The 15,965-nt window shown below is 56.1% G+C and overlaps 1 protein-coding gene across 3 annotated transcripts in view; it reads left to right on the top strand.

Annotated features, from left to right (window-relative positions):
• Nucleotides 1-1,973: 1,973 nt before the first annotated feature.
• The window catches only part of MDGA1 (MAM domain containing glycosylphosphatidylinositol anchor 1), a 58,045-nt gene continuing 44,053 nt past the window's right edge, over nt 1,974-15,965 (top strand). For all 3 annotated transcript variants that reach the window (XM_059177839.1, XM_059177837.1, XM_059177838.1), the window contains exon 1: nt 1,974-2,102. In XM_059177839.1, the coding sequence (XP_059033822.1) occupies nt 2,036-2,102 (67 nt within the window). In that variant the 5' untranslated portion in view covers nt 1,974-2,035. The remainder of the gene's footprint in view (nt 2,103-15,965) is intronic.

The following is a 15,965-nucleotide window of genomic DNA, read 5'->3' as shown; positions in this document are numbered from 1 at the left end:
GGCAGAGAGAGGGGCGAGCCGGGGAGAATGTGGGTGGCCTAGGGGGGAGATCCGGCAGCTGGGTCCTGCGGACAAACCTGTTGGCAACCTGTGGGCCGAGGCAAGGGCAGGAGCTGTAAGCGCGAGCTCTCCGCCCCCGGCTCCGCCAGCTGCTGTGGCGGTGGCCCCCACGCCCTGCGCTGGGAGAGGCTGAGGCTGTCTGGAAAGGGGCGGGGGCTCGGCCGGCGGCGGAGGGACTCCGGGGCCGCGCAGACAGCCCTGCAGACCGACAGCAGGCGGCCGGCTCACGCGCCTGCAGGACCCCAGAAGACGCGGGCCCGTGGCCTTTCCCTCCGACCCCCGCTTCAGTTCCGACCACCAAAAGTGCAAAACATTTACAAAGTGTGCAGTGCCCCGCAGGCTTCGGTCCCCGGGGCGAACGGCAGTGCTTGCCCCGCGAGCATACTGGAATCGGTGCACCCGGCTCAACAGCCAATCTGGGTATGCAAGGGCGGGCGAAGAGCGAGCGTGCGACCGCGCGGCTGCAGAGCCCGCGCCGAAACCCACGTCCCTCCGCCACTGTCCTCGGGATAGATGGATCCATTTCTGCTTTCTGACATTTTCCTGCCGGGGGGGTGGGGTGGGGGTGCGGAGAGAGGGAGAGAAGGGGGAGGGGCACAGAGAGAGAGAGAGGAGAGAGAAGAAAGCAGGCAGTCTGCTTCCCCCAGCCCTGTTTTGTTTTCTCTAATTGGTCCTGGGGGAGGCGAGGAAATTGGACAGAGGCTGGGCCGGGCGAGCTGGGCTGCCTTTAATTGGCTCCCTTTTTTAACTGGAGGGGAATCAAACAGGAGAGCGAGCGACAAAGGGTGGGAGAGCGAGAGACCGAACGCGGAGACGCGAGGAGGAGGGAGGAGGGAGGGAGGGAGGCGGGGGGAGCGCGGAATGAAAAGCTCCGAGGGGGGAAAAAGCAGCACAGCGAAGCCCAAGTTGCGGAGCGAACGGAGCGCTCCCGCGGCCCCGAGCCCAGCGGCCGCCGCGCCCGGGAGCCCGGCCCGGCCCCGCCCGCTCGGGGCCCCCACCGGCCGAGGCCGCCGGGCGGGGGCGGGGACGACCAACTTGGGGCGCGGCGCAGCCCCGCTCTCCGGAGAGCATCGAGCCCGGGAGCGCCACGGCCGCGGCCAGACGGCGGGAGCTAAGCGCGGCGAGCGGAGGCGGCGAGCGGCGCCCGCGCCGCAGCCCCGGCCTCGCGGAGAGCGCGAGTATTTTTCAAACGACTCAAACTTTCCTCCTTTCCCCGCTTTCTGGGGTCTCTCTTGGCTGGAATTGCTTTCCTGATTCCCGCGGAGCGCCGGGGCGCGATTCCTCCCCAGGCTTCCTCGGTGGCTCGGTTAACTTCCCGGACCTGGGGACCCGTGGCTCTCGCCCCTCGGCCGAACCCAGCCAGCGCTGCTCCCCCGCTCAGGAGGGCCGGGGCCGGGGCTCCTTCGCCTCCGGGAGGGCGCCCAACCTGGCCCCCCTGGGTCGGGCTTCTGAGACCCCAGCACCCGCCGCAGGACTGGAGACAGCGGATTAACCCCGAACGAAGCCCCGGCCTTCCCGTCCCCGCTCCGCGGAGGGGCGTCCCCTGGGCGGGGAAACGACAAGTTTGTCAGTCGTCGGTGGCCTGTTGGATCGAAGAGTCCCCGCCGCCGCAGAGGGGTTCCTGGCGCCCAGCACACGGAAAAGACAGCCCTGGGGACCCGGGGCGGATCGGCCGCCGGGCTCCTCGGGCCGGGGCGCTGGCTGCTGAGCCGGGCGCGCCAGGGCACCCGGGGCCGGGCCAGCGCCCCCTGCGTCCCCACGCGGGCAGCGGCCCCGCGGGAGGAGAAACCCGGGTCGCCGCCGCCGCCGCCACCGCCGCCTCCTCAGTCTCCTGGTCTCCGTTGCCGCCGCCGCCCCCTCCGTCACCTCTCGGGGGAAGGGGGGACGCAGGGGGCATCGCGGGGCCCCGGCGGATGCGCCCCCCGCCACCTCTCGGGCTGCGCCGCCTCGCGGGGATGAAGCACCGGCCGTGAAGATGGAGGTGACCTGCCTTCTACTTCTGGCGCTGATCCCCTTCCACTGCCGGGGACAAGGAGTCTACGGTAAGAGCCCGCGTCCCGCTCTAAGCGGGCTTAGCACCGCGCGGAAACTTTGCAAGAAGCGCAAAGTGCGCGCTGCCGGGGTTTGGTGGGGACCCCGGCTCGGACTCTGGAGTGGATGCCCGGGTCCCCGCCCTTCTCTGGGCGTGAGATCGAGCTAGCTGTTTCGGAGCACGGAGACGGGTCGTTGGGTCTGGCGTGAAGCCGGGGATGCCAGGGGGAGGTGGCCACTTCCCCAAACCTTGCCTGGGGCAGGAGTGACTCGGAACCCTTGAGAGCACCCAGTCGGCTCGGGAGATCCCACCAGACCCCAAACCCGGGCCTGGGGCAGCGACTTGCACGGAAACCTAGTCCTACCCTGGCTCGGCCTCCGGAGTAGAAGCCAAGCGATGCACGATCTGGAGTTGTGCACGGCTGGCGGGTGAGCTGGCTGCCGGTGCCGCGGCCGGGCGGCGGGCTCGCCTTCCCCGCTCTCGCTGAGGCTTCGCTTCTTTTCACTCGCTTCTTGACGGCAGGAGCGGATGCCAGCATCCCCCGGATTGGGCGCCTAAAACCCGGCATCCGTTTTTCAAATCTAGCCTGAGCCAGTTCTTCCTGTCCCCGGTTCCCAGCTACAAAACCCCAGCCCCACCTTCCTTCTCCCCGAGTGCACACACGGACACATTCAGCCACCGTCCCCGGGAAACGCAAACACGGCACGCACCGATCCGGCTACGTGTTCAAACTCTGCCTCCTGCCACGCAGCCCTGCTCCTGCGTCCCTACGCCCCCGTTGTCCGGCGTTTATGGGACTCCGGCTGGGTGTCCCTTCTCCTGTCTCTCCAGAGAGTGTTCCCTGGGGAAAGGTCCCGAGAGCGGGCATCATCTGTTCACGATGGCCCAGAGCTCTCCCCTCTCAGGAACCCCTCCCTCTGAGTTCTAGCAGCCTTCAGTACCTTGACCTTATACACAAAAAAAGCCCGCCTCGGGGCTCAGTGGCCCTTACTTTGCCTTCTCCTGACTGCAGGGTGTCCATGTGGGTCACTTTGTAATCCTGCGTAGCTGGGGTGGGGAGAGGTCCCTGTTCCTCTTCCCCAGGGCCTGATTGTTCTTTAGATCAGGGAAGAGTTTGACCTGTTCTGTGGGCGTGGAGGCAGAGGCAGTGTCCCCCCAGCTGCCCCCCCCCATCGTGCTCCCTTGCCCCCCCCCCCCCCCCGCAGATGCCAGCCTCAGATGCTGATGCTAAATGCTCCCTTCTGGGGGGTGCCTGGCTCTGCTGTGCCTCCCAGAGACAGGGGTGTCCTGAGGGGTGTCTAGGAGGTGACATGCTCCCTGCCCTGCACAGTTAGCTGGCTTGGGCTTAATTCCCTGGGGAGGCAGGCCCAGGCATCTGGCCAAATTCTGCTTCTTAATTAGTTTGTGTGTCTCTTACTGCCTGGCCCTTTACAGAGGCCAGAAGAGGGAAGGGGGAGGAGGGGGGAAGTGGGGAATGGAAGGGGGGAATTGTAGGGAGGAGGCCACTGAGCTGGCGCCAGAGGCCTCCCCAAGGCAAAGGAAGACACCTGGGACTTGGGGGGCAGGGGTCCTCTATCTTCTTTCTCCCCAAGGGTTCCTCATAGCCTCATTGCCTCAAGAGCTGGCCTAAGGAGAGATGTCACTGAGGCCTTTGCCTCCTGCTCCCCACACCCCAGGGGCTCTGAGAGTGACAGAGACCACTATACCCTGCTTTCTATCCTCTACTCTGCTACTCCCTCCAAGTGCCCTTGGGTGAGATCGGGCCAACCTATTTCCTGGCCATCCCTCTCCTCCATCCCCTCCAGCATCCAGCCTTCTCCAGGGCTGCACAGGGCCGTGTAGAGGAAGCTCCTGTGAGCCTAGCCTGGAAACCCTAGCAATGAGGGTGGGGAGGGGGGAGGGATGGGAGGCATAGGGTTGGTGGTGTCTGTGGGCCCTGATTTCAGAGGCCCTGGGGTGAGGATTTAGCCTTTGGTTTATCTGCCCCCTATTTTCTGTAGTTTCTCCTCCCTCATGTGCCTGAGTCTCTCTTTTCGTTGCTGTCCACCGGAACAAATCAAGGTGAGCTGGGTGTACTGGGGCCAACCCTGGGTCCTGGGGTGACAGCGCCTTTGGGGTGTTGGCTCCGGAGAAGCTTGGGGCCTCAGGGGAATTGCAGAGTGGAGGTCTGTCTTCATTGAGGTTGATGGAGAGAGGTGAGGATCTAGTGTGAGAAGGAAGATGGCAAGAGGCTCTGAGTTCTTTGTGATGCTAGAAGCTTTGGCCAGACTCAGCAGAAGGGGGAACTATTGTAGGCCCGTAGTTCTTCTGCCCCCCCAATTTCCCTCTCTGTCCAAAGCAGATGAAGCAACTCGAGGAAGAGTAGAGTGTGGGGTGAGGAGTGATCATTTGTGTCCCTCATTGTATCCTGGCATCCAACATGGCATCGGGCACGCAGAGAAGCTGGGCAAACATTTGCTGCAGGAATGAAGGGCCATGGTTGGGGGGAGGTTGAGGAAATGATTTTTGAAATTCTTTCCCCCCAAAAAGTCAGTCTAGTATGTTTTCCAGCAGGGTAGTGGGACACATTCTGAGGGTCTCTGCTTAGGAAAAGTCCCAGAGCCCTAGGGTGGCAGCCTAGGGGGCCTCAGGGAGAAGAGAAAAGAAGCCGATAGCCCGGGAGCACAAGAAAAGGCACAAAAAATCGCAGTGTGTCCTGGGGAGCGCCGGTGTGGCTGAAGGAGGGCCAGATTAACAGGGAAGTTGAACAGCTAAACTGAGGAGCAGGAGGAAGAACAGGAGGACGTGGAGGGCAAAGCCGGCAGGATCTAGCCTGGGCTGTGGGTCTCTGTTGAGGCTGGCAGGAGGCCAGTACCCAGTACCTATACTCCGCTTCCTGCTGAGGGTCCTCTTGCTGGCCCTGAGCTCTGCTGTTGGGCTGGGGAGGTGTGCTCAGTCTGGCCAGGTGGCTTCCCTTCTTCTTTGGGGCGCAGATGCTCTAGCAGCCACAAACTGGACCAGATGGTCCATTTGGAGCCGATCCCCTCGTCCCTCCCTGCCTCCCAATCTCCTGGCTCCATGGTGGATCCTGTAATTTGTTTTCTGGCTCGTGAGGGGGTTGGGCTGGCCCCAGAGGCCTACTTCTGGGGCAGAGTCAGTCACCAGGTGATGGAGGAGGAGTCCCCAGTATGTGGATAGCATCAGAAATCACCCTCTCCTCCATCCCAGCTTCCTTTCCTCACCTAGCTGCCGGACTTCTAGCCAGGGCAGGTCGGTGGGATTCCTCTCTCTTACAGAAACACAACAAACCCCTGGATTATTTAATATTCAAGAGTAGGAATTGACATTATCCTTAAGACAGGTTGTTTGCAACTTACTGGTGGAAGTCAAAATATTTCACCAAAGGTGTCATCAGAAACTACTATCCTATGCTAATTTTTGTGGGAACATGAAGACAGATGTTGAATAATTTGACAAGAGCAACATAGCTTACAGAATTATCAAGTCAGGTTTTTTCCCCCTCTTCTGAGGGGTGCACAGAAGGAATTTCAGGAAGTGGGTCTCCCAGTGCCGTCTTCTGGGTGTTGATCTGGGTGTGGGCACTTGGGATTTTTTTTTACTAGAGTTTCTGCCACATGCCTTGAGATTGGCTGTCCGTATTTAACTCTCCCCCTGGAGAAGGCATGGCATTGAAAAATTTTGTTAGGGTTAACAGAAGGCTTAGAGTTTTCTAAATGTCCTCAAGAAGGTTCAAACCTCTGTTCTTCTTCCTTCCCAGTTATAGAAATTGCATGAGCGAGAGACAGGGCCTTGTGCCCGCAAAAGAGGCTGGTTTGTTTGCCTTGCTAGCACTGTCTCCCCGCCCCCCTCCGTCTCCCCCTTCACCCAATGAAGTTGTTGCTGCCTGCTGAGCCAGCCTGAGGGCTCTGCAGGAGCTGGCTGGAGGGCCCCACTTCAGGTCAAGGTTGGCATGATGTCCCATTCCACCCTGCAGGCTGGGAATCTGTGTTTCCTGATGTGGTGGGGGCTCTGGTGAGGGGGTGGTTAGAGAGGACGCTATTACCCAGGAAACCACTCCTGAGAGGGTATGCTGGGGCCATGCCAAGGGCCCACCTGTAATTGGCCAGGCTTGGCTGTGAGTTGCTGGGGCAGGGTGGCAAAGCCTCATTTAGAGCCTGGTATGAGCTCTGCTTTGCTAGAACAGGGAGGAACAGGCGGGGTGGGGTGAGGGGGTGCTCCGGAGGGAGAATGGAGGGAGCTAATCACAGCCGCCAAGGCCCAGCAAATGAATGATGCAGGAAATCAATATCTGGGGGCGGGAGTGGAAATCCGGGCAGTGGTAGCAGCCCTGGCTTCTCCAGCTGCCCGGCAGGCATGGGTGGGCCTGGGAGGAGTGGGACAGGCTGAAGTATGGAGGACCCCTCTTGGCCATCTCCCTGCCTTCCCCCCATGACTACTCTAGGTCCCACCCCAGCCCACCCCCCACCCCAGCCCATCCACCACCTGCCTTCCATCTCCATGGTGGGTCAGTAGATGCCCCTGCAACACAGGGGGTTTGGGAGGTAAGACCTCAGGTCTCTCGGTCCTGGCAGAGCCTTGCCCTGCCCCCTACCATCCTCTGGACATCAGAGCCCAACTCGCTCCAGGTGCAGGGGAGTTAGTGCAGCAGCCTGGGGACGCTGCCCTTTGCGTCTGGCACTGCCACTCCAGATGTGGCCAGCAGGGGGAGGGCTTGGCCACCACATTGCCTTCCTGGGGCTCCCTGGGCCTCAAGCCTCCCAGTGGGATGAGAGTTCCATTTACTCAGCTTGGGGTCCATGGGGGGGGTCCCTAGGGCCTACTGAAGATCTGGACTCCCTACACTTCCACCTCCACCCAGTGTCCCATGGCACTTGGCTGTGGCCAAAGCCACACTTTCTGCACCCTCTGCCACAGGAGAGCTCTGTGGAGGGGCTCAGCTCTGTGGGACTCTGCCCAGGTGGGGCTTTGTGCTGAGCAGGGACCGTTGTCCTTGCAGAGCTGCCTCTTTGTGAACCTGGGGTGTGGCCCCTGTTCTTCGTCTTCCTCCCCTTCTTAGAAGACTCTGCTTTGCAGACACCCCTCTGCCCGTGGCGGGAGCTGGGTATGAAGGGCGGGATGGCATTTCGTTGCTGATCGGGGAGGCGAGAGCAATGCTTAACACAGAGGAATCCTTTTTAAACAATGACATCTCTTTTCCCCAAGTCAAAGAGTAACATGTAACAATCAGAGAATATGTACAATTATAAGGAAGTAAAACTCGAAGCCCCGCCATGCATCTGGTGATGGTTCTTCTAGGCAGCCTTTTGTGCAAAGACTCAGACTCGGTTTTAACAACAATCGGTCCCTTATAGGCGTGTAAATGCCGTCTGCCTTCCTCACTGTTTCCATGCCGCTGCCTCCTTTGATTCCCGTAAAGTTCTGAGAGGTCAGTACAGCAGGTCCTCTTGTCCCTATTTAAGAGCAGAGGAAATGGAGGCTCCAAGACTTTAAGTGACCTGCTCAAGGTTAGCCAGCTGGTAAGAAGTGGCTCTGAGACTCCATCCCAGGGGACTCTCTGATTTGGTGATAGGAAAAAGGGAGGTTCTGCCCTCAAGGAGAAGGGGAGGGAGTTACATACAAGATGGTTCCTGATGATCTTGGCTAAGGGCAGATGAAGAACTGGGAGTTCAAAGGGGAAGGAAGTTGCTCGCAAGGCCTCGTGAAGGGGGCATTTGAACTGGCTTGGCAAACAGAAGTAAGGGCTGAGAAGGACATTGCAGGCGGAGGGCTCGTTGTGGCAAAGGCATATGGAGGATAAAGACCCTGGTGTGTGTGGGGAGTAGTGAGTCACTCCTTCGGGCTGGAGCAGAGACTGAAATGGAATGGGCAGTTAGAGCTGGAACAGAGAAGGAATGATAATAACAACTGCTCATGTTTCCTGCCCAGGCTGAGATCACAAATGTGTATTGTCTTTAATCCTCACCACCACCTCGTGAGTGAGTCATCATCAGCCCCTTTTACCAAAAAGTAAACTGAGGACTCAGGAAGATGAAGTCGCTGGTCCAAGTGACAGAACTGGGCTCAAACCCAGAGCTGAATCAGAGCCTGTGCTTGGGTGGAGTAGGCTGGAATCCTGGGTGTGTGGGAGAAGCTGCCAGGAAGGTCTTGAGCAGAGAAATGGGCTGACGGGCGCCAGCCCTCAGGCCGTTGTGCAGCTAGCTGTGTGTGTATTAAAGAGGATATGACCAGGAGGAGGGCAACTGGCCAGGAGGTCCTGCCGTTGTCCCGGGGAAACCATAGGGAGAACTTGATCCCGGGTGGTGGCGGGGAGGAAGGGCAGGAGGGAGTGGGTACAAAGACTGTGGTATTTCAGCAATCATGTGATTGAAGGCTCTGGATGGAACATTTGAGATGTTTGGCGGGAGAAGCAAGCTCTTAGTCTCTGAGCGTTGCATTCAAACCGAGGAGAGACAAACAGTAAACAAGGAACAAGTCTATAATGCATCGTATGGTGATGGGCGAGGTGGAAAAGGGTAAAGGAGCCAAGGGGACAAGGAGTGGTCAACTGCAGTTCAAGGTGAAATACAGTGGCTGGGAGGCCTCCTGAACAGACATCTGAAGAGGCTGAGGGAGGAGGAGGCCCAGTGGGTGTCTGCAGGACGTATATTCCAGGAGGGGAAGAGCCAGGGCGAAGACTGTGGAGTGGAAGCATGCCTGGCCTGGTTAGCAGCAAGGAGGCGTCCTGGATGGCTGGAGCCCAGTGAGCGATGGGGAGACCAGAAGGACAGAGTTAGGGGGTTAGTGGGGCCAGATTGTCGGCAGTCTTGAAGGCTATGCAAGGATGTTGGCTTGTATTCTGAGAGATGAGGGGAGGGTTTTGAGCAGGAGGGTTTTGAGCAGGAGAGGGACATGAACTGACACCTTTTAGAATCCCTGGCTGCCCTGGAGAGAATAGATGTAGGGGGTTGGGCGTGGGGGAAGGGATCCTCTTAGAGATTGTTGAAAAAGGCAAGAAATGAAATGATACAATCATTAACTTCCACAAGTGCTTCTGGAAGAGCGTAGGCAAGATCTGGGGCTGAAGATGGCCCTGGCACCATGGCGGTGAGGTACAGCAAAGGCCTTGGGAGTCAGGCAAGTCTGTGGCAAGGGGGTGATGTAGTTAAGAGCTGGGACTTCTGGGTAAGAAACCAGGTGGGAACCCCAGCTCTGCCCTGCACTGGCCACGAGAGCCCGAGAAGTTACCTCAGCTGTCTAAGGCATGGCTTTTCTGCTTGTCGTATAGAGACAGCCGAACCCACTGCGTGGGTTTGTGACAAGCAGGCAGTGAGACAGCCTGGGAGGCCCCGAGAGCCGCGCTCGGCTCTCAGCCAGGCCTCAGTGCATCATTTTCTTTTAACGACAATGCCAGTGCAGTTTTGAACTTCATGGGATCCCGGTGTGGGATGTTTGGAAGAGATGCTAGTGGGGTAAATAGACCTAAGGGTTCATGCTCAGGTGAGAGGGAGGTTTGCACATCTGGTTTTCTGTGCACAGAACCATGTGGGCCGAAATCGTGAATGGACTGAAACCACCAGGGCGGAGAGAGCGGAGTGAGGGGCACTGGGCTGAGACCAGCACCCTGGGGTGTGGGAGGCCTGAGAAGAAACAGAGTGGGTAGCATCAGGGAGGTAGGAGGAGACCCAAGAGGGGTCAGGGACCGGAAAGTGAGCGGGGATGGAGTCGGTGGGAGCCGAGGTGGAGGAGGAGAGTGAGCAAGGGCCGTCTGGGGACTGGGGGTTTGGCAGCTAGGCAGCTGAAGCCTGAGCAGGGCTCCCTGAGATCCAGCAGGACTCCTCTGGGGACTTTATGAAAACACAGATGCTGATTCAGTGGATCCGGGGCTAGGCGGAGAGTCTGCGCGTCTAACCAGCTCCTGCATGCTGCCCATGCCACTGGTCCACGTTGCTCTTTGAATACCAAAGGCACCCAGGAGAGACTCTGGATTCAAATGGCTTGGGTTGGAGGGCCTGGGTGGGACTCTGGCCCAGGAGCTTCGCCTCTGAGCCTCAGTTTCCCTCTCTGGAAGGCTGGTTCGGGCATGCCGGCCTCTTGGGATTCCAGAGTAGCCCAACAGTAATAACCTTCTGTAAGATCTCAGGCAAACTCTGGGGACTCTGTTTCCTGAGAGCAGAGGGGGTGGCAGGCAGATGGTAGGGGAGCCCCAGGAGTGGGTGGCGTGTGGAAAAGGGAGGTGCAGGCTGCACTTTTGAGAAACGTGGCAGGCTAGGGAGGGCCTGCACAGCAGTGTCTGCTCCCCAGACCTGGCCTTCTGCCTTCGGGAAGCTGGGGCTGCAGGGGGGAGTGAGCCCCATCGGTGGGCAGTGCCTTGGGCAAGCAGGAGGGTGCTGCTTGGCCAGCTTTGCAAATTCCACCCCAGGCTCCTGTTGGTTCCTTTCCAGCACCAGAAAGTCAGCTGAAATAGACGTTGATTATCGGGAGGGTTGGAAGTTGTGTAGAGAGGTGGTTCTCAACCCCAGGGGCATGTCAGAACCACCTGGAGAGCTTTTCCAACGACAGATGCCTGGCTCCACCCCCAGACCTCTGGAATCAGAGACTCTGCAGGTGGCATCAAGGCAGCTGCGGTTGTAAAGAGCTCTCGGTTTGATTCTTGGGCACAGCTGGTGTAGACCAGGCATCCGAATGTGTCAGGCCCAAACAGATGTCTTCTTCCCTTGGGCTTTCTGAGGGCATTTCTGGGTTTTTCAGGTCACCGCCCAAGCTTTGTTTTTGTCAAGCTCATCTGGACCCTGGGGTCTTTAAAAACAACCACAAAAACAACCACCACCACCCATGCTTGTTATTTTGTAAATGATGAGCAGGGAAGCTTTCTAGTTTAATAGTTCTACCTGGCAAGTCCAGGTCACGGGAGACCGGCCCCTCCCCCTGCTTAACACCGGGGGATTTCCAGTCCTGAGTCTAGAGAGCCAGAAAGACACTGCCCCAGAAACTGTTTTCATTGATTTTCAGTAGGTAAATTCTGTTACCATTTTGAAATGTTGCCCTGTTGTTTATCCTCTTCTCTTTTTGGTTTAGAGAAAATGAAAATTTCAAAGCTGGACCACATCACAGCCATTCAGTGTAAACCAAGCAAATATTTAATATTAGAGTATCTGCTAGGTGTCTGGATGGGTGGTGGGTGCTGAGGCTGCAGAGGTGAAGGTCCCCTGCCTCCAAGGAGCTCACAGGGAGACGGGAGAATATAGTCTTTTCCAAAGCCCTCATTTTCTAGGTGCAGAAGCTTGAGTGACTTGTCCAAGGCTATACAGTTAGTACGTAGTGGAATAAGGATTTGAATTCAAGCCTGCTTCGTGCCAACCCTAGTGTCAGCCTGCTTTCCCACGTGTGAGGTTCCTGAGGGCAGCATCTGGTCATTTTTTTGTTCCCTAACCTGTGTTGTGGAAGACGGGTTGGCTGATGGGAACAGCGTGAGGACCTTTGGTCCTCTATCAGATAAACATCACATTCTGTTGCCAGAAACAAGACCCGACTACAGAGCCTCCAACAAATGAAAGTTGACCTTCTTAAGTCGAGAGGTAGGCTCTCCATGACTGCTATGGTGACTCCTTGGTCACTAGAGATCCAGACTCCTTCCATCTTATTCCTCTGCTCTCCTTCTGAAGAGTGGTACTTTTCAAACGCTGCCACATGTTAGAATTATCCGGTGAGTGTTTAAAAAGCCCAATGCCTATGTCATACCTCATACCAATTAAATCAGAATGTCTGGGAGTGAGAACCAGGCATCAGTATATAAATGTATTTTTAAAGAACTCCAGCCATAGAGCATTTTTGCCTCATTGTTGCCAAAGGGCTGCTGGGGCTTAGCAATCACGACACATTCCAGGCAGGAGGAAGGGAGAAATATTTAAAAGGGTGGGCCTACCTGGTGAGTCAGCTTCTGTTAAATAACTTTTCCAGGAGCCCCCTCCCAATGACTTCTGCATACATCTCATTGGTTAGTTTCAGCTGCAAGGGAGGCTGAGAAATGTAGACTTTTAGAAGGGCACATTCTCACTCAAGAAAACATGAGGTTTGGTTAGAAGGGGAGAATGGATATTGGGTAGGTAATGAATAGTCTTTAGAACAAATCCCCACCTCAGGGCCAGTTGGCATTTCTTGAAATGAGAAAGGATTTAGATGGATGTGAACGCTGCTCTCACCCTTCCCTGCCAGCCTGGCTCAGGTGGGGTGGGCAGCTCTGGCTGCTCTGAGGTTGCCCAGAAGGATCCTCAGAGAAGACCGAGAGGCACAGGAAAGAGACAGACATTCATGAGGGGTCCTGCTTCCCATCTGCACTTGTTCCCTCCCCTTCCCCCCACCATTCAGGCTTGCCCGAGTTTGTTCATTTCTGCTGCTTGATACCCCTTTCCACTAGCAGGTGGCTTCTTTGAGTCATAGCCACAGAAGAGCTCTGAGGATCTTTCTGATTTTTAGACCAGAAACTGGCAGTCCATACTGAAAGCTGGGGACTGTACTATAGAAATGACAATCTAGCTCATCTTCCTGTCGGATTCACACCCACCGGAGACCAGTCTACCACACTGCTGTTTGCTCAGTGTCTTTCTGGTCCTTGTTTCTGGGAACTTCTCATTGTCTGACCTTGTTTCAACTTGCCATAACATACTCTCTAACAGAAAGATTCAGGAGCTAAGGCCTCTGAGCTGACCTTGAACATCTGTTTGGCCCTGAGATTTTTCCCATATGTGATTCTTAAGACACCAGGAGGGTAGAGGTAGGGAGCTGGATTCCGGTGGCCTCATGTACCTGTGTCTGGTTCTAGGGTTTCAGTGAAATGTGGGGAGACCTTGGCGGAAGTCACTTTAACTCCCAGTAAAATACATAGGCTCACAAAGCACACTGGAGGTGGCAAGGCCTGACTTCCCTGTCCTTTCTGGAATAAGGCCACAGGGTAGACAGAGGGAAAGCTATGAGATGGGGACATAGTAAGGTGTGAGCTCTGCTTCCATCCAGTGACCTTAAGTGACCCAGAAGCTTATCTTTGAGATTCAGTGCAGGAAGAAACTGAGACCAGTGAGGGTAAGGGGCTTGTCGAGGTCACATAGCAATTAGGAGTCAAGACTGAAGTTAAAAGCCATGTGAAGGGACTCTATAGCTATATCTTTTTTTTTTTTAATAAAATATTTTATTTATTTGACAGAGAGAGATCACAACCAGGCAGAGAGGCAGGCAGAGAGAGAGGAGGAAGCAGGCTCCCCGCTGAGCCGAGAGCCTGATGCCGGGCTCTAACCCAGGACCCTGAGATCATGACCTGAGCTGAAGGTAGAGGCTTTAACCCACTGAGCCACCCAGGCACCCCTCCATAGCTAGATCTTGCTTGTTCTCCAGTATCACCTTTCTAGGTTCAGGAGAAGCCAGGACATGTCCACATGGCATTTATAAGCTCTTCTATAGCCAAACCTTTATAATCTCCCCCACCCTGCACTCCTCTCTGAACCCTTTGTCTATTCCCAGGCCTTTTTGTATCTGAACTATAGGATCCGGGGCTTGGTCTGTGCTCAGGACTCTGGCTTAGATGTTGGAAGCCCTTAATGGAAATCTCAAGGAGGCCCGCCTTTGTGGGTAGAAGAGGCAGCTGGCTTGGCAGTGTGAACTGGAAGTTGCTGCCAGGCCCCACCAGGTCCAACATCCCTGTCATACTGTCTAAGGCCCACCTTAGAGTTATTAACAAGCAGAAACACGGACACTGTTACCAGAAGGTCACTCTGGGAATACCTGGCAGCACTCAGGCCTTTTGCCAGTGGCCTAGGTCAGTTGATGAGATGAGTTGGATCTTGAAGTGTTGGTATTCAGGCAAGGAAGTTTCCAAGAAAGTAACGGGTCGTGGCTGGGGGCCACGGTCAGTTATGTGATGTTTGTGGGTGTGATTGTTAAGCAATATGAGGGCTCTGGATCAGGGCCATGTGAGAGATCTAATAGTGGACATCATGATGATCAGAATGGGTTTGGACTCACAGTCTTTGTTTGGGTTCTCCAGCAGCAGACCTTGGGATGAGAAGCCCAATGAGGCCATTTATTTGACAGGTGAGCCTGGAAATCTCTGGTGGGGAAATGGAGATGTAAGACAGGGAAGCAAAGGGAACCCTGAAAAGGTGCGTGGTCAAGCCAGTCAACACCATGTCCCATTGTGGACACCTGGGACACCGTAAACACCCTGGAGTTCTCCCACCATGGTGAAGGAGCTGGGGCATATATACACTAGCTCCTGTTGTCAGCTGAGGGCTATTCTGGGGATATAAATTTCTTGGTACTTACAGCCCAGTCCACATGCTGTATAAGCTCTATTGACCGGAGACAGCCTCAGGCAGAGAGAAGCAGCTTCTGGCCAGTGTGCAATCAAGTGGTTGGGGTGGGGGCAGCACAGGGGTGGCAGGCACCACCGACAGCTTGTGCTATATATCCTGCCTAAGCCATCCACCTTGCTTTTCCAGACCCAGCCTGTTTGGCTGAGCTCTTTGTTCTAAGGTCTTGTCTTCTGTATAAGCCCTGACTCCAGTCTGCAAAGTCTCCCTGTGGCCATCAGATCTGTGAACTGCTCATTTACTTTCTTGGATTCTGTGACCGGAGCCCCAGCACATCACCTTCCCCAAGACCTTCCCGATAGAACCCAGGCTCTCCCTGAGGGATGGAGGGGGCCTCGGCCTTGGGAAGGGTGGGGTTGGGGGATCACTGAGGACAGACTTGGAGTCTATGGGTCTTTCAGGCATTGCTATGAGAGGCCTGATCTTTAGCTCCCCAACTGCTGAATTCAAAGCTAAGAAAAAGGTGGGGACAACCTCCGAGACTAGCTCTCTGCAGGCAGAATGCCATGTGGTTGTAATAGGGTTGATGGCATTCTGTTCACTTCCTTCTCCAGGAACAAAACCTCCTCCTATGGGCAATGACTAGGCTAGCCTGCACCCTTGAATGTCCCTGGGCCGTATGGATCCACATCAAAGCACCTTAGTCTGTTGTGAATTTTTGTGTCGGTTCGTTACCTACCTGAGATGAATTAATCCATCAAATATTTATTGAGTGCCTCCTATGTGCCAGACACTGTTCTAGGTGCTGAAGATACAGCAGAGAGCGAGACAAAGAGATGATATAGAATTACCGACTCCTAGAGTCAGAGCCAGCAGGCATCTTAGGGCAGATCTAATCATTTGTTGGGAGAGAAACCTGAAGCCAAGAAGGGGCAAGAGAAATCTTCAGGCCACACAGCAAATAGGGAGCCCTGCTTAGAATCATGGAAGGTCAGAGATAATGAGCTAAGAGGTCAGCTGTCCCTAACTGGTCAGTTTTCAGAGGCAGAAACCAGTGGCCAGAGGCAGGGACACGCCAAGCTACTAGCATTACTCTTGTTTGCCAGTGAATGCATCCTTCTTTCCTACATCTCTCCCAAGCGAGATCTGGGCTCTGATTTACTGAGGGGAGTGTGTGCGCATGTGTATGTGTGTGTGTGTTTGTGTGTGGGGTTTCATGTGGGCTAGGGCAGCCAGCCGCAGACATGAGTGGTTTTCTCGTGATCAAGCCATTCCACCTCCTTCTGGGGTGTTCAGAGGCTGCAGTGGGCTCTCCCCTCCCCTCTTGCCTCCCCTAGTTCCCCCAGATGGACATGGCCCCCTGGCACTGCCCGCTGTCACAGTGGCCTCGGCAGTGCCAGGGGGGTTCTGTCCTGAGTGTGCCCAAAGCCTCCACACTCCTGACTCATTTCCTTACTTTCTCAGGGGCTGAATGAGCAGGGGCTGTGAGGCTGTCCAGGGCCTGTGTGGGCTGCCTCCCTCCCAGTCTCCTCCCCCTCCTTCTGGGGGAGCTGGGGCAGGTGTCAGAGGAGTGGCTCTAGAGAGCCAGACTGAGA

The sequence above is a fragment of the Mustela lutreola genome, chromosome 6 (assembly GCF_030435805.1).
Source record: "Mustela lutreola isolate mMusLut2 chromosome 6, mMusLut2.pri, whole genome shotgun sequence".
In the NCBI taxonomy this organism is placed as follows: Eukaryota; Metazoa; Chordata; class Mammalia; order Carnivora; family Mustelidae; genus Mustela; species Mustela lutreola.
Note: the sequence above shows the minus strand (reverse complement) of the source record. Positions and strands in the feature narration are given on the sequence as shown.